General features: G+C 41.0%; 1 protein-coding gene, 1 non-coding gene and 1 pseudogene across 3 annotated transcripts; all 3 read right to left on the minus strand.

The window, feature by feature from the left end:
• Positions 1 to 412: 412 nt before the first annotated feature.
• LOC150059026 (small ubiquitin-related modifier 2 pseudogene) lies at positions 413 to 782 on the minus strand (annotated as a pseudogene).
• Positions 783 to 9,408: 8,626 nt separating this feature from the next.
• On the minus strand, positions 9,409 to 26,277 carry Cfap418 (cilia and flagella associated protein 418). Of its 2 annotated transcripts, XM_090339092.1 has the most exons (6): positions 26,082 to 26,276; positions 22,301 to 22,379; positions 18,448 to 18,512; positions 17,842 to 17,907; positions 14,217 to 14,312; positions 9,411 to 9,759 (listed from the first exon to the last, which is right to left on the minus strand). In XM_090339092.1, the coding sequence occupies exons 1-6, from the start codon at positions 26,234 to 26,236 to the stop codon at positions 9,606 to 9,608; spliced, it is 615 nt and encodes a 204-aa protein (XP_090195218.1). In that variant the 5' UTR covers positions 26,237 to 26,276; the 3' UTR covers positions 9,411 to 9,605. The 2 variants fall into 2 exon arrangements, with proteins under 2 accessions (XP_090195219.1, XP_090195218.1); XM_090339093.1 differs by lacking the exon at positions 14,217 to 14,312 and having other exon boundaries at positions 9,409 to 9,759; positions 26,082 to 26,277.
• Positions 26,278 to 26,703: 426 nt separating this feature from the next.
• Trnas-aga (transfer RNA serine (anticodon AGA)) lies at positions 26,704 to 26,785 on the minus strand. Its single transcript has one exon. It is a non-coding gene; the product is annotated as a tRNA-Ser (tRNA).
• Between the last annotated feature and the right edge of the window lie 307 nt (positions 26,786 to 27,092).

The raw sequence follows: 27,092 nt of genomic DNA on the forward strand, positions 1-27,092 counted from the left end.
CAGGTACGTACAAAAAAGTTATAAAATGGTCCTTGGTTTTACAATGATAAATGAAAACATTAAAATTCTCCAATCAAACAAGATATGTAAGGATTTTTGTTGTTTTTTTCTTTTTTTGTTAAAACAGTGAGAGCAAAATAACTTACTGAAATATAAAGATAAAAGCTGAATGAGCATGCCACTAATGGAGAAGGGGGATATTTTTACCGAACCAGTATTTTTCCCCATCCCATCTCCATTTGATGTCAATCAAAATATACCATTGGCCATTTAGTTAAAAAAGAAAAAAAGGAGAAAAGAAAAGCAATATGCTTGTGCACATACACCAGTTACTTTATGTACAATAAAGGAATGGGGAAGGGGAAAATGAAAGAATAAGAAAACTGTACCGTAGTAGTCAGGATATGGTGGAACCAAATTGCAGTTTTCTAATGAAGAATGTATTCTTGGTCTATAAGAACAAAGTTCTGGAGCAAAGTAGCAGGTTCCCTTTTTTAGTAGACACCTCCTGTCTGCTGCTGGAACACGTCAATTGTATCTTCATCTTCCATTTCCAACTGTGCAGGTGTGTCTGTTTCATTGATTGGCTGCCCATCAAATCGGAATCTGATCTGCCTCATGGACAAACCCTGTCGTTCACAATAGGCTTTCATTAGTTTACTAAGTGGGGTATGCCTCTTCATCTTAAATTGCACCACAGAACCATCCTGCCCCGCCACCTTCAAATGAATATGATCATTGTTCTCAGTCTTGACTCCTTCCTTGGGCTTTTCGTCGGCCATCGCGAGCCAACTCCTCAGATGTCGCTTCACAAAAGAGGTCCCCCGTCTGCACCAAATGAGCACACAGGCAGCACCACAGCGGCTGGAGGAGGTCAAGATTTTTATTTTCATTCAGAGATAAACATAACTCTAGCTCTGTAGACTTTTGTTAACAATAACAGTCTGATTAAAAAAGGATGGATGTTTCAGAAAATTCTTCTGGGTGCTTTTCTCAGAAGAGACAGAGCTTGAGCTCAGAGGTCCTCAGTGCAAGGCTGCCCTCTAGGGGTTGGATACTTATTAGTCTACTGAACTCAGAATGTGGTCTTTTGAAATTCTAGTTTCTTCGGTGCCACCCTGCCCATTTCTTCTTCACTGTGACTAACTCTCCCTGGGTAGGGCTACTTCAAGACCTCCCTCCTTTGCCAGGGAAAGCCTAGGATGGGATGTTAATGACTTAACTAATCTAAAGTTGCAGTAAGAATTTCAGACTGTGAAAGGGGAAGTTTAAGCATACAACCTTCCTTTTTCCTGTCTGGGAGCAGAGTACATTTCTGGCACAAGTACTGACCATACAGCCTAGCAGTTTCCATTCTGGTCACACTCTGATAGATGAGAAACACAGAGATTTCCAGTGCTGGGTTTTAGTAGGTTGTGAAATAGTGTAATATACCAAGTCTGCCAGTAAATTTTGATGTCTGGAATGGAGTCAGATACATGACATAAAAACCCAGTTTTTACATTAACTCATTTTGTTCCTCCTTCTTTGCCAACTCATTTTCCCCCACATCTCCTACTGTTGCCTTCTGACCATTGGCCATGGCTTCCGGTTCATGGTAAATGAACTCTCATGCTCTAATTCTGCCTTTACTGAATACACTTTTCTTAGGACTAGCTCCCTGAGATGTTTTATTCTCAGTGTGGGATGCCATTCTTCTCTTGAGTCCAAAAGAAGTGACACACAGAGTATGTGTCACTTCAAAAAAGTGCTTTTTAGCCGGGTGCTGGTGGCTTATGCCTGTAATCCTAGCCATTCAGGAGGCTGAGATGTGAGGAGACTCTTATCTTCAATTAACCACTAGAAAACTGCAAGTGGTGCTGTGACTCAAAGTGGGAGAGCAGTTAAGCTTGAGCTGAAGAACTCAGGGACAGTGCCCAGGCCCAGAGTTCAAGCTGCCCCCCCCCAAAAAAAAGAACAAATATGTATATATGCAGCCGTTTACATGGTTTTCCTGAGCATCTACTGTGCTCTCAGCTTGCTTGGGACAGGCAGGCAAATCAGACCATATGTGATGCCTGCTGGTAAGGATGTGCCATTACAGATCCATGCACTACTTACTGGGATACCAAGGAGGAAGTTAATTGATTTCAGAGGCGAGAAAAGAGAACAGAGCAGGCTTTTTAGGGGGGGGGGAAGTGCTTGTTACTTTTCTCTCTCAATTGCTTTTGAGTTAGTTCAATTTGTATCTACCAGTTTGACTCTATTGGACAGGTTTAATTTTTTTTTTTTTGTCAGTTGTGGGGCTTGCCATCAGGCTTGGCATTATCCCTGAATTTTTTTTCTGCTCAAGGTTAGCTCTCTACTACCTTGAGCCATAGAACCACTTCTGGGTTTCTGGTGGTTAAGAGTCTCACAGCAATCCTCAGATCCAGCCTCCTGAGTAGGTATGATGAGCCATCAGTGCCAGGCCAGGTTTAAATAATTCTTTTCTAGATCTTAACTCTTGCAGCTTTTGTTCTTACTATTCCATTTGCCTACAACCACTGGAGGCAAAAATCAAGCCAATTTATTTTGTAAATTTCCTTATAGTTCTTCAAACATCTGCTGCTTCAAAGTATGCTCTTCTGTACTAAGTCTCTCTTAAGAATCATCTCCAACCAGGAGGAGGAGCCTTCTTTCCTGCCACCCAGTGGTTGGCCTTTGTAAGGTACTGATTACTTGTCTCTATGAGGATTACTGATCATTGCAGAAATAAGTGGTTTCTTTTTTCCGCCTGACTGGAAGCTCTGAGAAGACACAGATGTCATTATGAAACCTGCAAAATCTCTGGGTCCTTCCTGTTTTTATCCCAGCTCCTAATAGGTGGCTAGCATAGTTCTGGGTCTACTGAGGTGGATTTTCTCTATTTGTAAAGAAGTTTCTGTTTTTTATTGTTATTGTAAAGGCAATGTACAGAGGAGTTACAGTTACACAAATCAGGTAAAGAGTACATTTCTTTTTGGACACTGTCACATCTACCCTCACTCTCTCCCAGTTTTCCCTCCTGTCCCCACCCACCCACTTTCAACATAGTCTCTAGTGAGTGCCACTGCTGTGTTTGTTCACATTCTTTAAAAAAAAAAATTTTTTTTTTGCCAGTCCTGGGCTTGAGCTCAGGGCCTGAGCGCTGTTCTTGGACTTTCTCAAGGCTAGAGCTCTACTACTTGAGCCTCAGCACCACTTCTGGCTTTTTCTATGTATGTGGTACTGAGGAATCAAACCCGGGTCTTCGTGCATGCTAGGCAAGCACTCTACCTAGAAGGAAACAAATTACTAACCCAATTCTCATCTTACAGGTGAGCCTAAAGGAAGAGTGGGTTATAGTACACAGCAATTCTTTTTTTTCATATATTTTTTATTGTAATTAATAGAAGGGTTACATTATATTCACCAGATAGAAGGTATATTACTTCACAAACATTGATACCCTTTCTCATGTCTTGCTCCCCATTTCCTTCCTTCCAACCCCACCCTTCATCTTGTTTTCCCCCTTCCCTATCCAATTTCAAATAACCAAATATGCATTTATTCAATATATCAGATACTAAAGTGAAATACTGTAACAATATGAGATAGATGAGAAATAACATAGTACATTGAGGACAACAGTCACTTATTATATGGCTTTTGTTTTTAAATCCTAGAGGTCCTTCCATTTAGCATCATACTGTATGGCCTTATGTATCTAGGTTTTGTTTTATTGCAAATCTCTGCTAGGAGAGCCCAAGGTTTCTACTGATTATGACAAATGAGGGAAACCATTGAGCCTATGTTCCTTTGAGTCTGGCTTACTTCATTTAATATGATTTTTTCTAAGTCTTTCCATTTCCTTACAAATGGGGCGATGTCATTCTTTCTGACAGCAGCATAGAATTCCATTGTGTATAAATACATCTTGTTGATCCACTCATCAACTGAGGGACATCTAGGTTGGTTCCATATCTTTGCTATGGTAAATAATGCTGCAGTGAACATCATTGTGTTAGTGGATTTAGTATGCCCTTGTTTCTGGATGGTTGGGTAAATGCCAAGTAGTGGAATTGCTGGGTCATAGGGGAGCTCTATGTTTAGTCTTTTGAGGAACTGCCATACTGCTTTCCGTAGTGGTTGAACGAGTTTGCACTCCCACCAACAGAGTACACAGCAATTCTTTATTTTTTATTTTTTATTTTTTTTTGCCAGTCTTGGGCTTGACCTCAGGGCCTGAGCACTGTCCTTGGACTTTCTCAAGGTTAGAGCTCTACCACTTGAGCCTCAGCACCATTTCTGGCTTTTTTCTATGTATGTGGTACCGAGGAATCAAACCCGGGTCTTCGTGCATGCTAGGCAAGCACTCTACCACTAGGCCAAACTCCCGGCCCCAGTACACAGCAATTCTATATCAACATTTGACAAGTTCTTGTTCCTTAAATGTTAGCTGCAATGCAGAATCTAAAATCTTATCAAATGAACTTGGAGTACTGCTTTACACTAAACTAACCTATAGAATATAAGCTAACCTATAGAATATCAATGCATTGGTCATTTGGCAATATCAGTGTTGAATTATATAGATTTTTCCAAATATTGTTTCATTTTTATCATAGAGTATCAAAAAATCACTTGTTAAGTCACAACTAGTCTTACCAGGGAAGAATTTAAGTATTGGGGATTCTTTTCTTGCTTACTGTGGTAGATAACAAACTACCCAAAATTCGAATCTTAGCTTAAAACAATGTACTTCATTCTCCTATAGCTGCATCATTCATTGTCTGAATTCTAGTAGTTTGAAAGTTTTTCCAAGCAAAACAGATCCCATAAGAAAAGCAGTTAGTTTATCTAACGCCATTGTACAATACTTCCCACTTAGAAACCAACAATATTAAATATATATATACATATACATATATATATATATATTTGCCAGTCCTGGGGTTTGAACTCAGGGTCTGGGCACTGTCCCTGAGCTTTTGTTGTTCAAGGCTAGCACTCTACACTTAAGCCACAGCCACACTTTGGCTTTTTCTGGGAATGTGGTACCGAGGAATCAAACCCAGGGCTTCATGCATGCTAGGCAAGCACTCTACCACTAAGCCACCTACCCAGCCCTTAACAATACTTTTGATATTAATGAAGTCAAAGATTTTTTTTTTTTTGCCAGTCCTGGGCTTGAGCTCAGGGCCTGAGCACTGTCCTTGGACTTTCTCAAGGCTAGAGCTTTACCACTTGAGCCTCAGCACCACTTCCGGCTTTTTTTTTTTCTACGTATGTGGTACCGAGGAATCGAACCCGGGTCCTCATGCATGCTAGGCAAGCACCTTAACCACTAGGCAAAACTCCCGGCCCCTGAAGTCAAAGATTTTTACTACCTGTATTCAAACCATCGATAAGTGAAACTGCCTTTTCTGGAGGAAACGGCAAGTGCATAGCACTGTTGCTTTAAATGGTGTAAAGGAGGGCCTCAGCATGTTTACCCACTGTTTATATCTCCAGTGTAAATGTCCACAGAGCAAACAAGAATATGTCTTAAGCACCATGAAAATAGATTTGTGGAGCTAAAAAAAACTCTTGGATATTCACCCGGGTGGATTTAATTTAGAGAGCAGATGGTGTACAAGAGAAGGGCTTGGAAAATTGTCTGGATTGGATAGTTGAGTGAGGTCAATCCAAGGTGAGGGGTCCTTGAGGGTCAGCAGGCAGGTGGCCTGGCTGGGAAAGTAAGGAATGATTTCATGATGGCACGTTCAAGTCAGCCAGAAAGAAGCAGGTTGGGGTGGGGTGGGGGTGGGTGGGTGGAATGGGGGGGGGTTCACACATCTTACATAGCACTGCTACCCTTCTCATGGGGGATGGCTGAAACATAGGATCAAATGATCTGTTGTGGTATACATGCTACATGTTTGCTATGTTAGACAGTATTTACTTTAAAAGGAAGACCAGTCAGAGCATTTGCTGAGCACATATTGTGGAGCAAATGCCAGGTGTTTTCATGTTATAGGAATAACTCCTTCACTCAGATAAGGCAACTGAACCCCAAGGAGTCAAGTAGCTTCCTCAGGAATAAGATTTGCATCTCAGATTCTGTCCACTTCATTTTGTCATCCATGATTTTAAGCCATTTGAATAAAGACAAGTGTAATTATCATTATCCACATGTGTATCTATTATATCATCCTATGCAATCCTTTCTTTGGCGATTGTCTTGAACTCAGGACTTGGGTGTTTATCCTTGAGCTTTTATGCTCAAAGCTAGTGCTCTACCAACTTGGGCCACAGCTCCACATCTGGCTCTCTGTTGGTTAACTGGAGATAAGAGTCTCACATACGTCCCTCCCGGGCTGGCTTCAAACTGTGATCAAGCTCTCAGCCTCCAGTAAGCTAGGATTATAGGTGAGCCATCAAGGCCACGCTCTATGCAGTCTTTTGAAATGGGCACAGAATATGTCACAAACCCAAAGAAAAGTGATATGGAACCTCTAGAGAGATGAACTCTTTCCAAGTTTGCCTCTGCTTTAAGAATTTTTTGAGATAACAGGAATAGCCGACTCGTGGGATCTCTGTGGTGGTGGATAAGGATTGTTGGTAAAATAGGACAGCAGAGAAAGCTAAGGATTTGGAACTTACCACTCAGCTTCATCTCACTCGCTGTGGAGTGCTTAGCTTAAAAAACAAAATCAAAACTCTTTTGCATCCAAAAAGCAATTCAGATTTATACCCTCTACACATGTACCTACAATTTGGCCCAAAAGGAAATAACAAATTTACTGGCATCTGGATAGGTGCTCCCCTATCAACTGTGTCTGTGTTTCTTGTACCTGGATCTGCTCCTTTGATACCCATGTTCTTTCTCAAACTTGTGGTGGCATGTCTCTTCATTCTAGTGTAAACCAATTGTGTTCAACTGGATACTTGGAAACATTTATTTAAAAAGTCCATTAGACTCTTTTTTTGTTTTCGAAAATTTTATTCATTTATTCTTTATGTAGTACTGAGGGCTTAATGCATGCTAGGCAAACTCTCTACCACTAAGCCACATTCCCGGCCTACTTGGAAACTTTTTTGTTGACATCAAAATGATTTCAAATTAATACCCATATAAATAGATTACTATAAAATGAAATCAATAAACACAGAGTAAAGCTATTTGTTATTTACTCATGTCAAGGCACAGCAATAGTGTTAGAATGTGATCAGTTCAAATAAAGCAGTTGTCTGGCTTGACAAATGATATTTGCTGCAGGTAGAAAACTATTATAAATATTGAAAATAGTCAAAATATATTAAATGTTTTATAGATTTTACATTTTTAAGTTAAAGTTGTCAAGAAACCATGATTTTCTTTTATATCTATTCTAAAATACTTGCATTTAACTTAAATCACAGCAGATAATATCCATCTGTATATAAAAATAGATATCTAAATATTCACCTACACTAGGACATGTTCATAAAACATGTACTTTATAAATTTCCACTAAAAGAAACTCACTATGTTAGAGAATGTCAAACATGGGTTATGTATACAAGTTTCTGAAATAAAAGAAAAAATGAAACAGGACAAGTTTGTCCTTTTACAGGCAAAATCAGTTTAATATAGGTTAAAATATGTAGGTTTAATATATTCAAATTAATGATTTAGTACGTTTTCTCCCTGGAATAAAAAGAAATCACCCCATTATCATCCCTGCCAACAGCGAGCTTCTCTGTGGATCTTGTTGCTTGTGCTTTTTTTTTTTTTTTGCCTTCAACAAATCTCCCTGAATTTCAGACACAGTTACAAAGAGATATAACTTTAGAGTAAAAAATTTATTTAAAGATAAAGCCTGCACATTGTTTTAACATAAAAATGTGAACATCAGTCACTCTGACATTTGTTTTGTTGGAGTGCTGGACTCGGGGTAAGTTGTACAAGTATGCGCGTGCGTCGCAGTCAGGAAAAGGATTTGAAGGATCACCAGTTCCTCCCTTGGGCAGGTGGCTGGATGGGCAGTAAATCTAAGATTGTAGCTTTGCTAAAAACTACTCCCTTTTGATGTACCCTGTCTCATGTTTGAACCCACATGTATACATGTAAAGAGAGTTTTTGGCAGGCAGGAAGCTTCCCAAATCTTTCAGTGGTGCTAGGAGGGGAAAACTTTGAGACAATTGCCTTTTTGTATGTGCCACAATTTTTTTTTTTTTGCCAGTCCTGGAACTCAGGGCCTGAGCTTTCTGAAGGCTTGTGCTCTACCACTTGAGCCACAGCACCACATCTGGCTTTTCTATGTATGTGGTACCAAGGAACCGAGCCCAGGTTTTTGTGCTCTATCACTAGGTCACATTTCTGGCCCCAACAATTGCCTTTTTGAATGTGCCACTGCTGTAAAGTTCAAACATCAGTGACGTCAGGGGCCAGCAGGTTGTCTGCTGATTTGTTATGCTACACTTCTTTCCAATGTACCCATCTAATAAATAATATACCACTCTCGTCCACCAGAAAATTGCATAGGCTGAAGAATTATCTTACTCGCTGTTCACATGTGGGCATTAACAATGACAGTTCTTGAAAACCCAAACAATGACTTACTGATCTCAAGAATTTCTGTCATTGTAAGTGTGTTGGAAGGATATATGTGGATATATATATATATATATATAATATGGATATTTGTTCAGATAGAAACTAAATAACTTTCAATAGTATAAAACAAAGGGAGAAGAAATTAGTAAGCTAAAATTGGTAACATTATCATTATTGAGTATAACACTGCCTGTCATTGGTGAGGTCCATGAGTTATAGGCAATGGTTTACAGATACCTGTACTCCTGTCAACCCTTCACCTAGCCACTCATCATGCGGCTTTACGGAGTCCAGATTCTCAGTTCTGGCAGTAACAGATCAGGCTGGACGAGGCGCTGTGAACATTCCTACAATGACTTCTCTGCTCTGGCTACATTCCCTGCCTTTAACGGCTCTATGTGAAAAAAAGATTGAAGTGTTATTAGCAGAAAATACTATAATTGCCAATTCATGGCCATATATTTCTGTGAAACTTCATAATTAAACTTCCATGGGAAAAGAGATAAGTCTAGCAAAAACAAAAACAAAACCCTGGGCATTTGTTATCTTACTAGGTGAAGCATCCTCATATCAAAAAGGAATAATTCTGCAGCCATGAGTGACTCACCTACAATCCTAGTACCTGAGAAAGCTGAGACCGGAGGATCACAGCTTGAAGCCTGCCCAGAAAGGAAAGTCCTTGATGCTCTTATCTCCAACTAACAACCAAAAAGCCCCAAGTGGAGCTGTGGCTCAAGGGGAAAAGTGCCAGCCTTGACAAAAAAGCTCCGACAGTGCCCAGGCTCTGAGTCCAAGCCCCAGGATGGACACACACACACACCCCACACAAACACACACACACACACACCACCCACACCCACCCCCCCACACGAATAATTCTAGTGTTACAGTATGTCTGTCTCCTCTAGTCCTTTGTGCAGTTAAGTGAGATTCACTGTGTTTTCCAAAGGGCACGGCGTTAGTCTACACCTCTGTCTAAGTATGATGGCGGTCAGCTGGAGTCTTTTCTCACAGATGTGTTTGTCTGCATGTAAAGTCTGTATTCCTAATGTTTACCACAAACCCAACGAAGCTGATGATCTGTTTGCAGGTTTGTCAGTTCTTCAATTGTTCTCCAGCTACACTGGCAGGCATATGCCCGAGCTCCTTTCTTTGTTACCAGTTTTGTTTTTAATTTGTGGAAGTCCGGCATGTTGTTTCTGTTGGTAGACAGGAAGGTGTCAGCATTATGGCTTTTATCAGTGTTTAATGATACAGAAATCCTAATACAGCTTCCTATTATTTCCAAATTGAGATTATTTGAACAGCAAGTGACCTTAGTTTCTTCACACTAACAATAGAAGACAGCTTCAGCAGTGTCTTTCTCATGATATTTCTCTGATATTCAGTACTTTTTTGAAGACAAAGTCTTGTTAAGTAACCCAGGCAGATGCATATGCATGGTCCTTTGGTTTTAGCCTCTCAAGCATGCACCATCACATCCATTTACTATTCTATGCTTTTTGCTTTGCCAGTCCTGTCCTTGAACTTTCTCAAGGCTAGAGCTCTACCACTTGAGTCTCAGCACCATTTCTGGCTTTTTTCTATGTATGTGGTACTGAGGAATTGAACCCAGGTCTTTGTGCATGCAGTCTACCACTAGGCCAAACTCTTGGCCCTATTCTACACTTTTTAATGGTAATTCTATAGCCTGTTTATTAAGGTACTGCACTGTACAATACAGTAGTTGAAGGGCTGAGGAATTACCGATTTGATGTGTCAGAGATGACATGAATGCAATGAATGGCAAGTACAGTGGCTCACGTGCACTAGGCATGTGCAGTAGAGAAATTAACAATAGGTGGAAGAAGCACAAAGGTAATGAGCTCTGATGAAAAATCCTTAGCTGCTTTTCATGTTGAACTCAGTCTGTATCTTTCATTTCCTTTAGTGGTTGCTCCTGGGCATCTACCCAGAGCACTGCATGTCAGGATACAGTAAAGATACTTGTACATCCATGTTCGTTGTTGCAGAATTCACAATAGCCAAGTTATAGAAACAGCCCAGATGCCCTATAATTGATGAGTGGATCATGGAAATATGGTACTTATGTACAATGAAATCATACAAATATACAAGATGATAATATTGTATTAGTAATATTGTACAAATACAATATGATAATATAAGCATTTGCAGGAAAATGGAAGGACCTAGAAAAAATTATGACAAGTGAAATAAGTCAGGCTCAGAGAGACAAATGGCACACATTTTCTCTCATATGCAGTTCTAAAATACAAACACACATGATAACACATACAGTCATATGCATATCTACACAAACACAAAAATACCTAAAGGATGGGATACTTAGTGGCGCAACTCTTCTGAACAACTAAAGAACCATTTAACAAAAGGAATACCAGGAGGTTGAAATGTGTTCTCTGTGTGTGTGTGCGTGTACAGCAGGGGCACAGGAATGGAGGGAGGAAGGATGAACAAATGTAGTCATGACATTCAAGGTACATTATGGAAAAACTGAGCTATGCTCAAGCCATAGCTTGAGGCTATGGATGGAATAGCGAAAGGTGGGAGAGAAAGAAAGGGGTGATATCTACGCGCATTGCAATCATAACCTCATTTCTGTAATTAAAACCCCTTGTCTGCAATGACTTAAGAAGCACAAATATTTAAAGAAAAATAACTGGTAAAAAGTTGGTAATAGGGGCAGGATGCAAGTGGTAGAGGACCAGCTGTGAGCAAAAAACTAAGCCAGGAGTGTCAGGCCCTGAGTTCCAGCTCCAGTACAAAAAAGAAAAAAAAAATTACCAAAACTAAGCTTGTTAAATGAGGGAACATGTTATTTATTCATTTTGCTTTTTTTTTTTATTGTACTGAGGTTTGAACTCAAGGTGCTACACTTGTTAGACAGGCTCACTACTACTTGAGTTATGCTCCCAGACTTTTTGCTTTATTTTCAGATTGGGTGTTGTGGCCCAAGCTGGCCGGGACCACAATCTTTCCCCTTAAACTTCCCACAAAGCTAGAATGATAGGCCTGTGCAGTCATTGTTGTGATTGTGTGTGTGTGTGTGTGTGTGTGTGTGTGTGTGTGTGTTGTTATGAGATCTAGACACTTTAACTTTTTTCCTAAACTGACATTAAACCATAATCCTCTCAATGCCTACTTCTTAGGTAACTGGAATTATAAGCATGAGCTACCATGGCTGGATATGCTCTGAATTACAAACCTAACCCAACCTACTATTTTACTGCTTTGTGTGTTTTTATTTGTGCCTGGAATGGGGGTTGAACAGAGGGCCTGGTTGCTGTCTGCCTGAGCTTTTTCATTCAAGGCTAGCACTCTACCACATGAACCATAGCTTCACTTTTGTTTTTTGCTGGTTAATTGGAGAGCCTGACAGACTTTCCCGTACCAGCTGGCTTCAAACCCCAATCCTCAGACTTCAGCCAGGGTCATGAGTAGCTAGAATTATGGGAATGAGCCACTCAAACCAGGTCTAATCTAACATTTTATATTTGACTGAATTCTTAGTGATATTAGGAATAGGAATCATTAGTAGTCAGAAAACTGATACAAGTGCTTTAACTCATTACGCTGTCTAGGCTACTCTTTCTTTTATTAAAGAATTTATTAACATTGATTTTTACATCATATTTCAAATGACAAGTTTAACAACCAAGTATTCAAGAAGGGAATCTCTATATACAATCACTGGCACTTAGATTTTAGAACCTAATCAAAATTAGGCTGAGGGTTTGTATATCATAGATATATATTAATCTATGTAATAAAACATTATGTCTATAGAGTCATAAGTTTTTATATCTATGTAGTTGTATTTGTATTTCCTGTACCATGTCTATAGCATTGGGTATGCAACTATTGAGTCCTCGCTCTTGTACTCTTTGGATCTAATAGCCACATATTAAGGACACCATGTGCCTTTTGTTTCTTTGGTCTTGACTTGTCTCACTCAACATGATTCACTCTAGATTCATCCACTTCCCTGCAAATGCCATTATTTTATCTTGTCTGTTGGCTATGTAGAATTCCATTGTGTATATATACCACATTTTCTGTATCCATTCATCTGCAGTAGGGCATCTGGATTGTTTCCATCGCCTGGCTATTGTGAATAGTGCAGAGATGAACATAGCTGAGCAGGTGTCCTTATCATATCATGGGTTATGATGTTCAGGGTAGATGCCCAGAAGAGGTATGGCGGGATCATAGGGAAGGTCAATTTTCAGTTCTTTAAGAAACCTCCACACTGCTTTCCAGAGTGGCTGAACTAGTTTACCAGCAGTGCAGTAGGGTTCCTTTTTCTCCACAACCCCGTGCCTAGGCTACTCTTGAACTTATGATCCTCCTGCTCCTGCTTTAGCCTTCCTAGTGCTGGAATTACAGACATATATCATCACAATCAGCTTCAGGTGCTTATTAGGAAGAATGTATGTTCAAAATTTAGTATAATACATTATCCTATCATTTTTTCATTAAAGAAAACACAGAATTTAACAAAATCAAAAAGTATTTTTCTTGGTGATTGTGGTATTAATCACTCACCACTTGTTGTGGTCAATAACCTCCTTTCCCTCCTACACAACTTGTGGGCTGGGATGGGAGGGAAAACCGAGGTGAGAGCAAAGGAAGGGGTGATACTGTTTAAATGGACTCTACCTGACTGATGTAACTGTATATCATCTTCATAATAACACTTAAAAACTACGAGCTCTATCGTTGATATATGACGATTATTAACCAGAAGATACTAAGTGGGTTTAGAAAAAGCAGGGAAGGCAAAGGGAAACTGAAATTAAAAGCTAACATTTCAACTACGGGAATAAAAAGTAAGGCGAAACCTAAAAGCAGGGGTTTTGAAGCTGGGACTTGTAGACAGAAGTAGGCTTTGACGTTTTTCCTAGATGTGGATGTATGAGCACATGTGTGAGTCCAAAGCCAAGCTGGGTGGTGGGGGACTCAGGGAAGACGCAGGACACGAGGCAGTGTGAGGGCCAGGGAGTTCTGGGGCGGTAAGATGATGCGCAGGACAGCCAGAGGAGTGGACCGGAGAGCGGTGATGGACAGAGTCTGCATGATGGAGGGCACTGAATGTTTGCTAAGGAATCTGGACATGATTCTGGGAGCACAAGAGTGTTGGACATAACTGTCACAAACTCAGAGAAAGACCAGGGAGTACTTCTCTACTACTATCCAGAAATAAATCCTTATTTATCCTTACAAGGATAAACAATCCTTATATTTAGACTGACAACACACAAATGGAAAGGAAGAGATAAGATAGTGAGATAAACAGAGAAGAGGAAAAGTCACATGTCTGGCCAAGACCAAGCGACAATACAGAAAAAAGAGAAATATAAAGTCCTCGATATTTTTTTTTTCCCCAGAGTGAACTTCCTTAAAAACATACCCAGAGGCTGTGTCTGAGGCTCAGACCTCAACTTCCAGATACTTGGAGAGGGAGAAAGCGGAATAGAGGCCGGGTAGTACAAAAGTTAGTGAGATCCTGTCTGGAAAACAAACTAAAAATGAATGGCTGCAGGCATGGCTCATGCCCACTTGTGCATTGCCTGACAATGTCCCACAACTCAAGACCCAGGGCTGAAAACAGACAAAGCAAGAGAAAACATACCTGAAAAACAGATAATCGCATGATGTGTCCCACATATAGTCACTGTAGCTCACTACCCAGAAATCACAAGCTATACACCGCAGATGATCACATGCTCTGATTGGAGAAAAGGAAACGTTTACTGAGAGATTGGTATGTATGTAGCATAGGACATATTTACATATTACAGGTTACTGAGTACAGATTAAGTATGAGTGTTTATACTAAAGAATTATTTATACATGTAAAATTTCAGGGTAATTTTTGCACACATCCAAGATCTTGCACAAGAATACATGTATGCATATATATATATTAGACATAAAACAAAGTAGACCTGTAGATTTTTTTTTTGCCAGTCCTGGGGCTTGAACTTAGGGCCTGAGCACTGTCCTTGGGCTTTCTCAAGGCTAGAGCTCTACCACTTGAGCCACAGCACCATTTCTGGCTTTTTCTATGTAAATGGTACCGAGGAATCGAACCCAGGTCTTCATGCATGCTAGCTAGGCAAGCACTCTATCACTAGGCCAAATTCCTGGCCCCCTATAGCTCTTTTAATTAGATGATTTTCAAATTATATCCAAGGGAACTCTACACAAGCTACCTAAGTACTTCACTATCAAAGAATATGGGACATTATCCTGAAACAAATCTCTATCTACTGTCAACGACTTCTGTGCGTTCGAACCATGCTCATTTGTTTTAGTTTCCCCATGAACTGGCATCAATGCATGCATTTGCTTAGCTAAAATAAATTTCCTTGCCGGATGCTGGTGGCTCATGATTATAATCCTAGCTACTCAGAAAGCTGAAATTTGAGGACTGCAGTTCAAACCCAGCTGGGGCAGGAAAGTCCATGAGACTCCAATTAATCACCAAAAAGTCAAGGGGCTCAAGTGGTAGAATGCTAGCACAAAAGCTCAGACAGAAAGCTGAGACAGATCCTGAGTTCAGGTCCCATGATGAGTGTACATGTACACACACATGCACACACACACGTACACATACACGCACACTTCCTTGTTTTCTACACATGGTTAAATATATTTCCTATCTACCAAGTGTTTACAAATGACAACAAAGGAAAAAAATTGTCACAAGCACAGTTAGCAAAGTGAACAGTCTCTGGATAGAGTGCTGGATTTAAATGCTGATCCTATTATTATTGTGGTTTTTTTTTTTTTTTTTGGTGCCAGTCCTGGGCTTGAGCTCAGGGCCTGAGCACTGTCCTTGGACTTTCTCAAGGCTAGAGCTCTACCACCTGAGCCTCAGCACCACTTCTGGCTTTTTTCTATGTATGTGGTACCGAGGAATCGAACCCGGGTATTCATGCATGCTAGGCAAGCACTCTACCACTAGGTCAAACTCCCGGCCCCTGTTGTTGTTTTTAATGTCAGTACTGGGTTGGCTTGTTTGGGTTTCTTGGTCATAACTGTTGCTCAATGATTTAAAAATATATACAAATTTCATAAGCAACTCTGTATTTTCTTTTAAACTGTTAATTTCTGAAGTATCTGGTACATATGAAATTCAACAAATTTACATCTGTACAAATTTGAATTCATATTTTGGATATATAAGCCAGCAAATGAAAAATGATGGCTCCCAAAGCTACCATAACTTGCTTTCTTATACATACATAGCTTATTACATGACTGTACAGAGTGTTAACTTTAATGCCTTAATACACATGTGCAATTTGGCTGAATTATTGCTGTTGTGGGAGTCATTATTTAGAATCTCCTGACATCTTATATGAGCAAAGTCTCAACCATAATGTTAAATACAGCTATTTAATTTAATTTAAAATTTAGTAGTTTATTTAAATCTATTCACACTACCACATTTTCTTACAAACACTGTCCTATGAGAAAAATGAAAGTAATGTGCAGTTAAAGAAGCCATTTCACTGCTATGAGTCACTCTATTAGATGATAATTAGTACAGTCTATGGAATAATCCAGTCTGGCAAATAGTTTTAAAAAATGCTATAGATAAAATTCAGTTTGCTTGAAAATAATGCCTTGGGTTTTATCTATACCACTTACTAATGTTACTACGCTTCCAACTCTTATTCTTTTTCCTTTTCACTTAGCTAGAGGCCTAATTCTTTTTTTTTTTTTTTTTTTTTTGGTGCTGGTCCTGGGGCTTGAACTCAGGGGCTGAGTGCCAGTGCTGTCCTTGAACTTCCAGATCTCAGCCTCCTGCATAGCTAGGATTACAGTTGTGAGCCATCAGTGCAGCTCCAATAGCAAAAGCAGCTACTTTTCTCCTACCCACATTAAATGCAGTGACTGGTACACTTGAAAGTGCATTTCATAGGTTAGGGGTCAAGTTACCCGTTTGAGTTCCTGTTTTGTAATCATAAATGTGACCTGGGGCAAGTCATATTACCTGGTAGTTTTATTTTTTTGTACTGGTTCTGGGGCTTGAAATCAGGGTGCTGTCCCTAAGCCTTTTTTGCTCAAGGCTAAGTGCTCTATTACTTGAGCCACAGGTCTACTTCCAACTTTTGGTGGTTAATTGGAGATGGTTAACTGGAGATAGATTTTACTGCCTGGGTTGGTTGAGACTCTTATCTCCAAAGAACCATCAAAAAGGTGAAGTGGAGTTGTGGCTCAGGTGGTAGAGCACTAGCTGTGAACAAAAAAAAAAACAAGGAGCAGCACTTAGGCAGAGTCTAAACCCTAGTACCAGCAAACAAATAAAGTAATGCAGGTAGTAGGCTCTTTCTTTGGTTTTTTTTTTTTGTCAAAAATAGAACCAAAGGTAGCAAGGCATGCAAAGATTTTCCTGAAGTCATTCCGTATTGTGAAGATGAAGCTGGAATATGCTAGGAATTAACTTGCGCTTGGAGTAAGACTGTCTTGAGATACTGGGTGAGAAAGCAAATCTGGACAGGGGCAGGGAACAGACAAGCAGTAGTTGAGGTTCTGATTCAGATCTATGCAAAATCAAGTGACTGTGCTTGAAAATGTTTTGGGTAATAGCTTTTCTGCTGTTTGGTGAATCAGCATGGCCGAGGTGTCATGTGCAGCATGCCAGCACAGCTTCCTCTGGCCTGGGAGGAAGTGCTTTTTCCTGGTGCCTGTGAAAATCAAGTCTGAGGACCAGGTGCTGGTGGCTCATACCTGCAATCCTAGCTACTTAGGAGGCTGAGATGTGAGGATCATGGTTCAAAGCCAGCCCAGGCAAGAACATCTGTGAGACTCTTAACTCCAATTAACCACCAGAAATTCAGAAGTGGTGCTGTGGCTCAAGTGGTTGAGCACTAGCCTTGAGCGAAAGATTCAGGGACAGCTCCCAGGCCTTGGGTTCAAACCCCATGGCCAACAGACAGAAAAAAAAAAAAAAAAGAAAGAAAGAAAAAGAAAATGAAAGCAAGCTTGACCCAGAGTGAGCTAGGAATTTTATACAATGAACAGCACATACCCTACATCACAACTCTTAGTAGCCAATTCCCAAGAATAAGAAACATTTAAAAGAAGTGTCCCTAGAATGCCTAAAAATATGTTTATTATAAAATAATGGGTGCCAAGATGAAAAGAACTACACATCTCAACAAAAGAGCATCAATTTGTTAAAAACAACAAATAATTTTAAAAAAAACCTAATGGAAAAGAGTAAGGTATTTGTGGCTTCCTACCTCTGTGATGTATTTGTTCCAATTCCACATGGAACACTGCTTCCACTCAAATATACTGGCCCGCAACTGGATGTGTTCAACAGATGGAGAAAAAGAAAATTACAGGAAAAAGAAACAGGAGAAGTTAATTTGGCCCCACTGACTTTATGTTCTTGTAATCAAACTGTACTTTTCCCCTAGCAAGCCAACTGTTTCAAAGAAGAGATATTTATTTTATTGGATATAACCTACATACTCAGGAACACTCAAAAGAGCTCAAATGAGTCACAGAAAAATGTGTTTGCCAAATAATGTAAGGAACAAAGTAAATGCTACATAATATAACAGAACATTAATTTTGAGAAACTGTTCACACATTTTTTTAAACACAGTAGAAAATTATTTACAATAGCAATAATCTCCTATTTAATTTCCTTTACAGTAAGGGAGAGGGGTGTCATAGACCATAAGAACATTGAAGATATTGTTATTGGTCTTTCTCCTAAAGGCCAACCTACATTTTATTCTTCAATGTCACTACTGCTTAAATGGTAACAAAATCTATTAGACAAGGCTCATAGTGTTTTGCTCATTAGTGCATAACTCACCAAAGCAATCTCAACTTACCTTTTAGTGAGGCCTTGAATGGAGGCTTTAGTAGATGTGTTACTTGAAGGTTTAGATTTTAATTTCTGTTATAAAACAAAACAATAAGAGGCCAAGAGTAACTTTGAGAATGGTAACATGAAAGCTAATATTTTTTGTTTTAATAGTGAGACTATGTTTGAATTTTGTGGCATCATTTTGTAAGTATCTGAAAGGAAAACAAAGATCACAACCATTTACAAGTATCAAGGAAGTACAAATCCATAAGGAATTTGCAAATTGCTTTCCTACATTGACTTTAAGTATAGGAAATTGATATACTGCCACTTAGCATGTTAAGATTTAGAATCACTTTATAACTCTTCAGCTAATATCAGAGTTCAATGATTTAATATGAAGGGCCTGCTATTTAAAACTTAATTCTGGAAAAATTCAATTGAGGAAGAAAAAACCCTAACCAACCCAGACTCATTTTTAAAGGCTGTGAGTGGTATATATCTGCATTAAAAATAAATGAACCAAACTCCTGTATAAGTTCAGGAATATTAACTTTGACCAAATGAAATGTTATCAACCAATAGATATTCAAGGAAAATGTAGTTACCTAGTTATAATTAAACAGAAGTTCTTATATGATTATATAATGTGCCCATCATTAGCCAGCATTATTAGCTGTAAACTGGTATAAGTTCCTAAACAACATAAACTAACTACATATTAGGACCACCTCCAAGGAGAGGAAGTAAGGTGAAGAAAGCAATTTAAACTATGTAGAGACATGATTTCATTTTACCTAGTGAGTGAGGGAGTTGAATGGAGGCAAAACTATCTCACTTTGCTATTTCTCTTCTTTTTGAGATTAAATACGATTTTTCTCCTCTTCCTTTTTTTTTTTTTTTTTTGGTCAGTCCTAGGGTTTGAACTAAGGGCGTGGGCACTGTCTCTGAGCTTCTTTTGCTCAATGCTAGTGCTCTACCACTTGTGCCACAGCACCACTTCTGACTTTTTGAGTAGTTTACTGGAGTCTCATGGACTTTTCTGCTGGGGCTGGATTCAAACCGCTATCCTCAGATCTTAGCCTCCTGAGTAGCTAGGATTACAGGTACTGGCTGGGTATTTTCAAATAAGGAATGTTTTATTACAGTTACATTTGTTGTTGGTTTCTAGGCTTTCTAGAGCAGGTCTGAAGGCAGTTAGATGAAGCTGGGGCCCATGGCAGGCTCTAATCTGAGCTACTCAGGAAGCTGAGATCTGAGAATCATGGTTGGAAGTCAGCCCAGGCAGTAAAGTCTGGGAGAATCTTAACCACCAAAAAAGCTGGAAATGGGGCCAGGAGTTTGGCCTAGTGGTTAAAGTGCTTGCCTAGCATGCATGAAGACCCGGGTTCGATTCCTTGGTACCACATACATAGAAAAAAGCCGGAAGTGGTGCTGAAGCCCAAGTGGTAGAGCTCTAGCCTTGAGAAAGTCCAAGGACAGTGCTCAGGCCCTGAGCTCAAGCCCAGGACTGGCAAAAAAAAAAAAAAAAAAAAAAAAAAAGCTGGAAATGGAGGTATGGTTCAAGGTATGTCTGACTTCAAGCCTCAGGATTGCTATAAGAATGCATGCATATATGTACACACACACACACACACACACACACACACACACACACACACACACACACACAAATGTAAACTGTGAGAGAGCCAGGACTATGTGAGGGTTAGTGCTTTGGGGTATGAAATGCCTGTTAACACAATGCAAGCAGGGACCATTCATTCATATACACTTCTTTTGCTCACCTACTAAATATTTAACACAGACCATTGTCTCCCTGAAAGGGTGGAAAACTAGACATAATAACTAAGAAAGAAACATAGGGACAAAAACATGAGAAGGGGTATCAATGTGTGAGAAGTAATGCTCCTGCTACCTGGTGAATGTGACTGTAACCCCTCTACATATTACCACAATTAAAAAAAGAAACATAGAAATGCATAAAGTTACTTCTTTATGATTCAAGAGCTATATTCATTTCAATTTAGAATTATCTTTTTTTTTTTGGCTAGTTCTGGGGCTTGAACTCAGGGCCTAGGCACTGTCCTTGAGCTTTCTCAAGGCTAGCACTCTATCACTTAAGCTACAGCATCAGTTCCCTCTTTTCTCTGTGTGTGCTACCGAGGAATCGAACCCAAGGCTTTGTGCCTGCTAGGCAAGCAGTCTGCCACAAGGCCCAGTTTCAATTTAGTATATCTTAAAGCCATACCAGCCATATCTTCTGAATCGCTTCGAAGTGAAAATAATGTCTCATATGCAGATATATACTTTAGTTAATAATGTTCAAATGATTAATGAGTAACAAAACATCATGCCAGTTTCTTTAGCTACTCATGAGCATTATGACTCGGCACTTAGGATACACTAATTTGGTACTTGTGATACTTGCGGGGTGTTTAATATTACCATTGCATTGACTTATGAGATAGGTGAATGAAAATGTCACACAGGCATGCATACATGCATGTACACACAAACTACACCAGTTAGGTCTTTCTTGGTCTTGCTAATAAAAATACCAGTGGCCCACATTCATAACTTGCACTTTTCAGTCCACTGTCTTAACCTTACTTATCTTAAAAAAAAACCCTCTTGTGCTATATTTGTTATATATCTATTTTCTTGGTTTTCTTTGTGAATAAATAAGTTGTGGACTATTATATAGCACTTAGATATTGTTTCTGGTAGCTACCTTCTTAAAGTATCAAAACATTGATGGAAAGGACAGCAGTTGCTCCTGGGAAGGAGGGCTGTGGAGCAGGGCTTGAAGGGCCTTTAACAATATCTCTGTTCAAGGGACATCCAGTTTAACCTAGCTACATCATGAGTTTGACTAAGGCCATCCTAAGTTACAGATTAGGCTTGAATTCAGGGCCTGAGCAGTGTCCTTAGGGCTTCCTCAAGGCTAGTGCTCTACCAGTTGAGCCACAGTACCACTTCTAGCTTTTTCTGTATATAAGGTACCAAGGAATTGAACCCAAGGCTTCATGCATGCTTGCTAGGCAAGCACTCTACCACTAGGCTAAACTCCTGGCCCTAAAAAATTCTTTTTAATTAAAAATAAGTAAAATTTAAAAAGCACAACGAATACAGCAAAACATGCAAATATATTTAGTTTGGATAGCTATTAGATATGTTCAGTAAAAAGGTGACTATATTATTATTTTATGGACATTTTATAAAATTAGAAGGGATACACAAATACTAAAAATTGTTCTGGTTTTCTTTTTTTTTGTTGTTTTTTTTGAGCTGGTTCTGGGGCACGAACTTAAGGCCTGGGCACTGTCCCTGAGTGGTTTTTTTTTTTTGTTCAAGGTTAAAATTATACCCCTTGAGCTACAGCTCCAGTAGTGGCTTTTTGGAAGTTTGGAGTCTCACAAACTTTTCCTGCCTGAGCTAGCTTGGAACTGAGATCCTCAGATTTCAGCCTGCTCAGTAGACAGGATTACAAGCATGGCCAGTAGTACTCAGCTAAAAAGTTAAAATATTAACGACTTTAGTCCTGGGCTCTTAGTACTAGCACTGCAGCTGAGATGCTGAACACATACCTACAGTGGACGTTGTCTGTTTTGAGTTTTGTACAAGGCGATTTTAGACAACAAATAAAGACAAATGACTGACACCTGGGTGTTTGTTGACTTTTATACTAACAGCCTCCCTAGTTTCTTATCCTTGCTGAGAAAGAAACAGGGAAGCACATGGTGAGAGTTTCTCATATTTAAAGTAAATGTACTCAGGATCTAAAGGCCTACACATAGCCACTGTGCCCTCTTCAAGGCTATTCCAATAGTGTGGAAAGATAAGGACGTACTGCACACCAGTAACACATGACTTACAAAGGATTTTTTATCCAAGTTGGGTTCTTCAAATATTTCATTAATAAGACTATCAAGATCATCTTCTTTTTCTGTTGATCTGAAAAAAGAAAAGCACACAGAGAAAATCTCTCTTGAAAATGGAAGCACAGATACGGACTTTACATAGAAAATTTTGTTTCATGTTCACTACTGGAGATAACAGTGTAAGGAGAAGAACAACGTTAACTGGTTTTCTTGCTGTGGATGCACCCTAAGTTTCTGAGGCAAAGATATACTTTATTGGTATAAATTCACAAATGCTCTTTACTGTTGCATATGTAACCAAGACAAATAAGACAGTTATACCTACATGTTACATTCAAGAGAAAACTGGGAATAAACTTTCCTAAATGACATGAATTACTCATTTAGAGAATGTGAAAACAGAATTACATGGAATTACATGCAAAAGTTACCACTGGATGTTAAGCATGTCTCTTTACTAGAGGAGCCAAATCATCAAATTACAAAGAGACCAAAAAACCCCAACTCAGACCAAGCCAGGAAAACTCTCAGTGGGTCCTAGTGGCTCACAACTGTAATCCTAGCTATGCGGGAGGCTGAGATCTGAGGATCACTGTTTGAAGCCAGATGGGACAAGAAAGCCCATGAGTCTCTTACCTCCAATAAATTACCAAAACAGCCAGAAGTAGAGTGCTGGCTCAAGTGCTAGAGTACCAACCTTTTAGAGCTTTAAAGTTTATATGTTGTAGGTGCAATATTATCAACATCACAGCTTCATTGGACATTTAATTGATTTGTTTTGGAAGGCACAGTTTTTTGCCCCTGTTTATTTTGGCAGAACTCCTTAGAAATGTGTTAACTCTCAAATCTCTGAACACCTGGAGCTGTAGCTCTTCTTTGTTCCTGCCTGGAATAAGATTAATTTATAGTGACGTAAGAAAATCCAAAGCCTATGGCTTCATGCGTGATGGCTGCTCCGAGCCTTTCTGCTTTGGTCTTCCCTCTCTTATCCCTAATGTCTTGCTCTACCTTGGCTTTTTCCTTTGCTTTAAGTATGCTTAAGACTTTTCTCTTTATGAAAACAAACAACAGCAAAAAAAAACCCTCCCCAAATAAAAAGAACAAGAAAACAAGCCACTCTAAAAAATAACATTTATTTAAGCTGCCACCCTCCCTTACTCAATGGCTGAAAGTCTCCATCCATCTGCTTCTTCACAAGCAGATTAGATTTGGCATTAGCTGGTAACTTAGATGAACTTCTCAACTTAAACTACTGACAGCCCTAATTTGGTGAGTTCAGTAAAGATAACAGTATTTACCTCAGAGGGCTGTGGAGATTAAATAACACCTATAAAACATTCAGCATAAAGAAGTGACTCAGTAAGTATTAGCTATTATCACTGTAGCTATTATGAGGGATTATATTTAAATATTCCTATTGGTATTATTCTGAATCACTTTCTTACTATTGCATTTCTGCTCAATCAAGGCTAGTCGTCCCCCTCCCTCGCCTCACTCCCAAAGATGGGGTCTTGCTGGGTAGTCCAGGCTAGTCTTAATGTCATGATTCTCCTGCTTCAGTCTCCTGAGCTCGGGGACTTACAGGCATGTGTTACCACACCTGGTTCCATATCGGTCTTAAAAAAAACCCCTGAATTATGTATTTCTCTTGATTATTTTGAACACCGTGACAAATTGTGTTTTTACTACTAATATTACTCAATTTGCTTCCTAGCTTTTAAATATTGTAGCTCAAGGCAAAATTTTAATGAAACATTACATTTATAATCCTATATGGATAATACATAGGAACTATGTTTAGAATGAAGTTTATGATCTTTATTGCCACTTTTTTGCATAGTTGTCAGACAAAATGATTAACACAAATGACAACAGTAGTGATTCACTAAAGCTTTTATAAATGTATTACTGAAAAAAAAAAAACCTAAGGGCCCATTAAGGGTAGTGATTCTAATTGTTCTACATTTATTTAAAAATGCTCCTTGAGGGCTGGGAGTTTGGCCTAGTGGTACAGTGCTTGCCTAGCATGAAAGAAGTCCTGGGTTCAATTCCTCAGTACCACATACATAGAAAAAGCCAGAAGTAAGTGGTGCTGAGGCTCAAGTGGTAGAGGTCTAGCCTTGAGACATTGCTCAGGCCCTGAGTTCAAGTCCCATGACTGGCAAAAAAAATACTCCTTGATATTCAAATAATTTTTGGAACTTCTGGTTTAAACTACTTTAGGATTTTTCCAATGTTTTTATGTTGATACAAAATTGTTGTTCTAGTACTTAGGCTTAAATTCAAGGGTCTAGGTGCTGTCTATAAACTTTTGTGTTTAAGGCTAACATTCTACCATGTAAGCCACAGCTTCACTTCTCAACTTTTGATGGTTAATTGGAAGTAAGAGTCTCATGGACTTTCCTACCCTGGCTGATTTCAAACTGTAATCCTCAGTCCCCACCTTCTTAGTAGCTAGCAGTGTCTGGCTTGCCAGTGAATTTTTTTTTTTTAAATAAATACATGTCATTGTAAATAAGTACGGAATTGAGTAGCACTTCTGGGAAATTACACACACCCCAAAGATATAAAGTTAACAAGAATCATCCAAAGGTGTCTCTGTGTAATTGCCCAAATATTCTAGGCAAAAGGCAATTAACAAAAGAGTATCAGTGTCACTCCAACTCATTACTTTGAAGGATGAATCCCCAACTGATATATGTATTTTTTGAGGTTGAGGGGGAAATAAAGTGAAGGAGGAAGTCCAATTAGTGATTGTTAGGTCCGCCTGGAAGAAATGACTTCTTCCCTTGGCTCTCTCCCCCTGCACCCTGGAAATCCCCGCCCAGCACCTGTAACCCTGGCAACTGGCATGCCTGGGGGCAGTGGAGGTCCCCATCCTCTGAGATCACATCCGCTTGCGCGGTGGCTATACCCTACCCCCTATATAATCTCACTTCCCGCCCTAAACTCTCTTGCTCCCTGACTACATCTTGGGTGGCAGGAGTCTGCTCTTTCCTCACACAATAAACCCTCTTCTCCTGAACTGCGTGGAGTTTCCTTTTGGCAGCAGACCTTACAGTGATTACACAGTGGGAAAAGAATTGGCAAATTTGAAATATTGTTTTAAGGGCTAAAAGAATTTAAAAGATTGAAGAAATGACCCCAGAATTCGATATGGATGCCGGTCAACTTGCTTGGTCCCTTAACTTGGACCACGGGGAAAAGTAGTTGGCTAATTAATGCGGAGCATGCTGACAACAATAAACTCATCTAACTCCCCGGGTTTAAAACACATCAATCAGGAAATGACAGAATGGAAGTTGTCTTTCTTCTGAGTAACAGGCCCATGGACTGCCCTGGGTAAAGGGGTCAGAGGAGGTTTTCTGCTCGGGAACACCGCAGGATTAGGAGGACCGGGGGCGGGGACTGGAGCGAGGCCTGAAGCCGGAACCCCAGCCGCAGGCAGGGCCGCGGTACCTGGCCTCACCGATCGGGAAGGGCGGGGCTCAGGGGCGCCCGGGGGAGGGGCCAGAGCGGCAGGGGCGGAGTCTGCGGGAGGGGGCGGGGCTTAGGCCTACTTTGGGGAGGTCGAGAGGCTCTGGCCCGCCAGTCCCGCTAGCGCGGCCGCAGCGCCGGGGTCCGCAGGGCTGACTCCTAGTGCGGGGCAGGGTCGGGGGTCGGGGTCACGGTGGGGGACGCCCGCACGTTTCGCGGTGGCCGGGAGGGGGGGGCGCGGCGACGGCGGTGGGGACACGGCTTTCGCTAGGACAGCCCACCCCTCCCGCCCGTGAACCTGAGATTCGTCCTCGTCTGGTCTTGGTTCGAGACGCTCAAGTGGGAGACGCTTTCGCGGCCTGTGGCCCACTCGGTCCTGTCCGGCTTCAGAGGGTCGGATCTGCAAAACTTGCTCTCGACCTCATCCAAGAGCTCATCCAGGTCCTTCGCCATCTTGATTCGTCACGTCTTTGCCTCTCAGGGCTGGCTGGGGGCCCGCGGGTGGTTTCCAGGGCAACGCCAGAACCTCCCCGCCCTCCCCCCGCGCATGCGCGAGCCTTTCAGCCGCCGCTGCGGACGCCCACGTGGAGGGGGCGCTGCGGAGCTCGCCGCCGAGGCCGGGGCGGGTCGGGAGGTCGGGCCGGCGCGGGGCGCTCCGCAGGGCGGGAGACCGAAGCCCACCGCCCCGGAGGGTCAGGCGGACGCTGTCCTGTTTGCTCCGGCGAGCTTTTCTGGCGTGTCGCCTCCGTTTCCCCCGCCCGCGCTTATGCCGTTGCCACAAGTACGCCAGTGCCCATCGTCCCCTTTTCTGCCCCTCCATTCGGGTCAACCACTCACCAATGTCTTAAATAACCCGTGGAAGTCCGGAGGGGACGCTCGAAAGGAAAAGTAAACGTGCTTTTAGCCAAAAACTGCACCACCGTAGTCGGCAGGATTCGAACCTGCGCGGGGAGACCCCAATGGATTTCTAGTCCATCGCCTTAACCACTCGGCCACGACTACTGCTGGTGTGCATTTTGGCAGTGAGATTCTATGTAGACCGCGGCAGCCGCCGCCAGCCGCCGCCAGCCGCCGCAGGAACAGGTGCGACGTGGATCCGGAGCCGAACCCGACCCGGCCGCCCGGCCTGCGGCCCGGCCCACGCGAGGGCTGTCCTCAGCCGGCCCGCCTGTGCCTCGAACGCGCCGCCCTTTGTACTCCGTCACAGAGAGGGGGGGCCGGAGTCCCATCCCCGGAGGTCCAGTCCGTGGGCGAGGGGCGCGGGGGAGGGACGGGGACGGGGACAGACGCCCGGGTGGCACAGCTAAGG

This window comes from Megascapheus bottae, chromosome 9, assembly GCF_031878675.1.
Source record: "Megascapheus bottae isolate mThoBot1 chromosome 9, mThoBot2.hap1, whole genome shotgun sequence".
In the NCBI taxonomy this organism is placed as follows: Eukaryota; Metazoa; Chordata; class Mammalia; order Rodentia; family Geomyidae; genus Megascapheus; species Megascapheus bottae.

Bases quoted from the DNA above. Each gene is read 5' to 3' on its own strand.
- Cfap418 (XM_090339092.1), bottom strand. From the start codon at position 26,236: ATGGCGAAGGACCTGGATGAGCTCTTGGATGAGGTCGAGAGCAAGTTT. The intron at 22,380-26,081 runs GTTCACGGGCGG...TTCTTTTTTCAG, and splicing joins CAGACGAGGACGAATCTCAG to ATCAACAGAAAAAGAAGATG. The intron at 9,760-14,216 runs GTATGTTTTCTC...GTCTACCAACAG, and splicing joins TGCGATTATCTGTTTTTCAG to AAACAACATGCCGGACTTCC.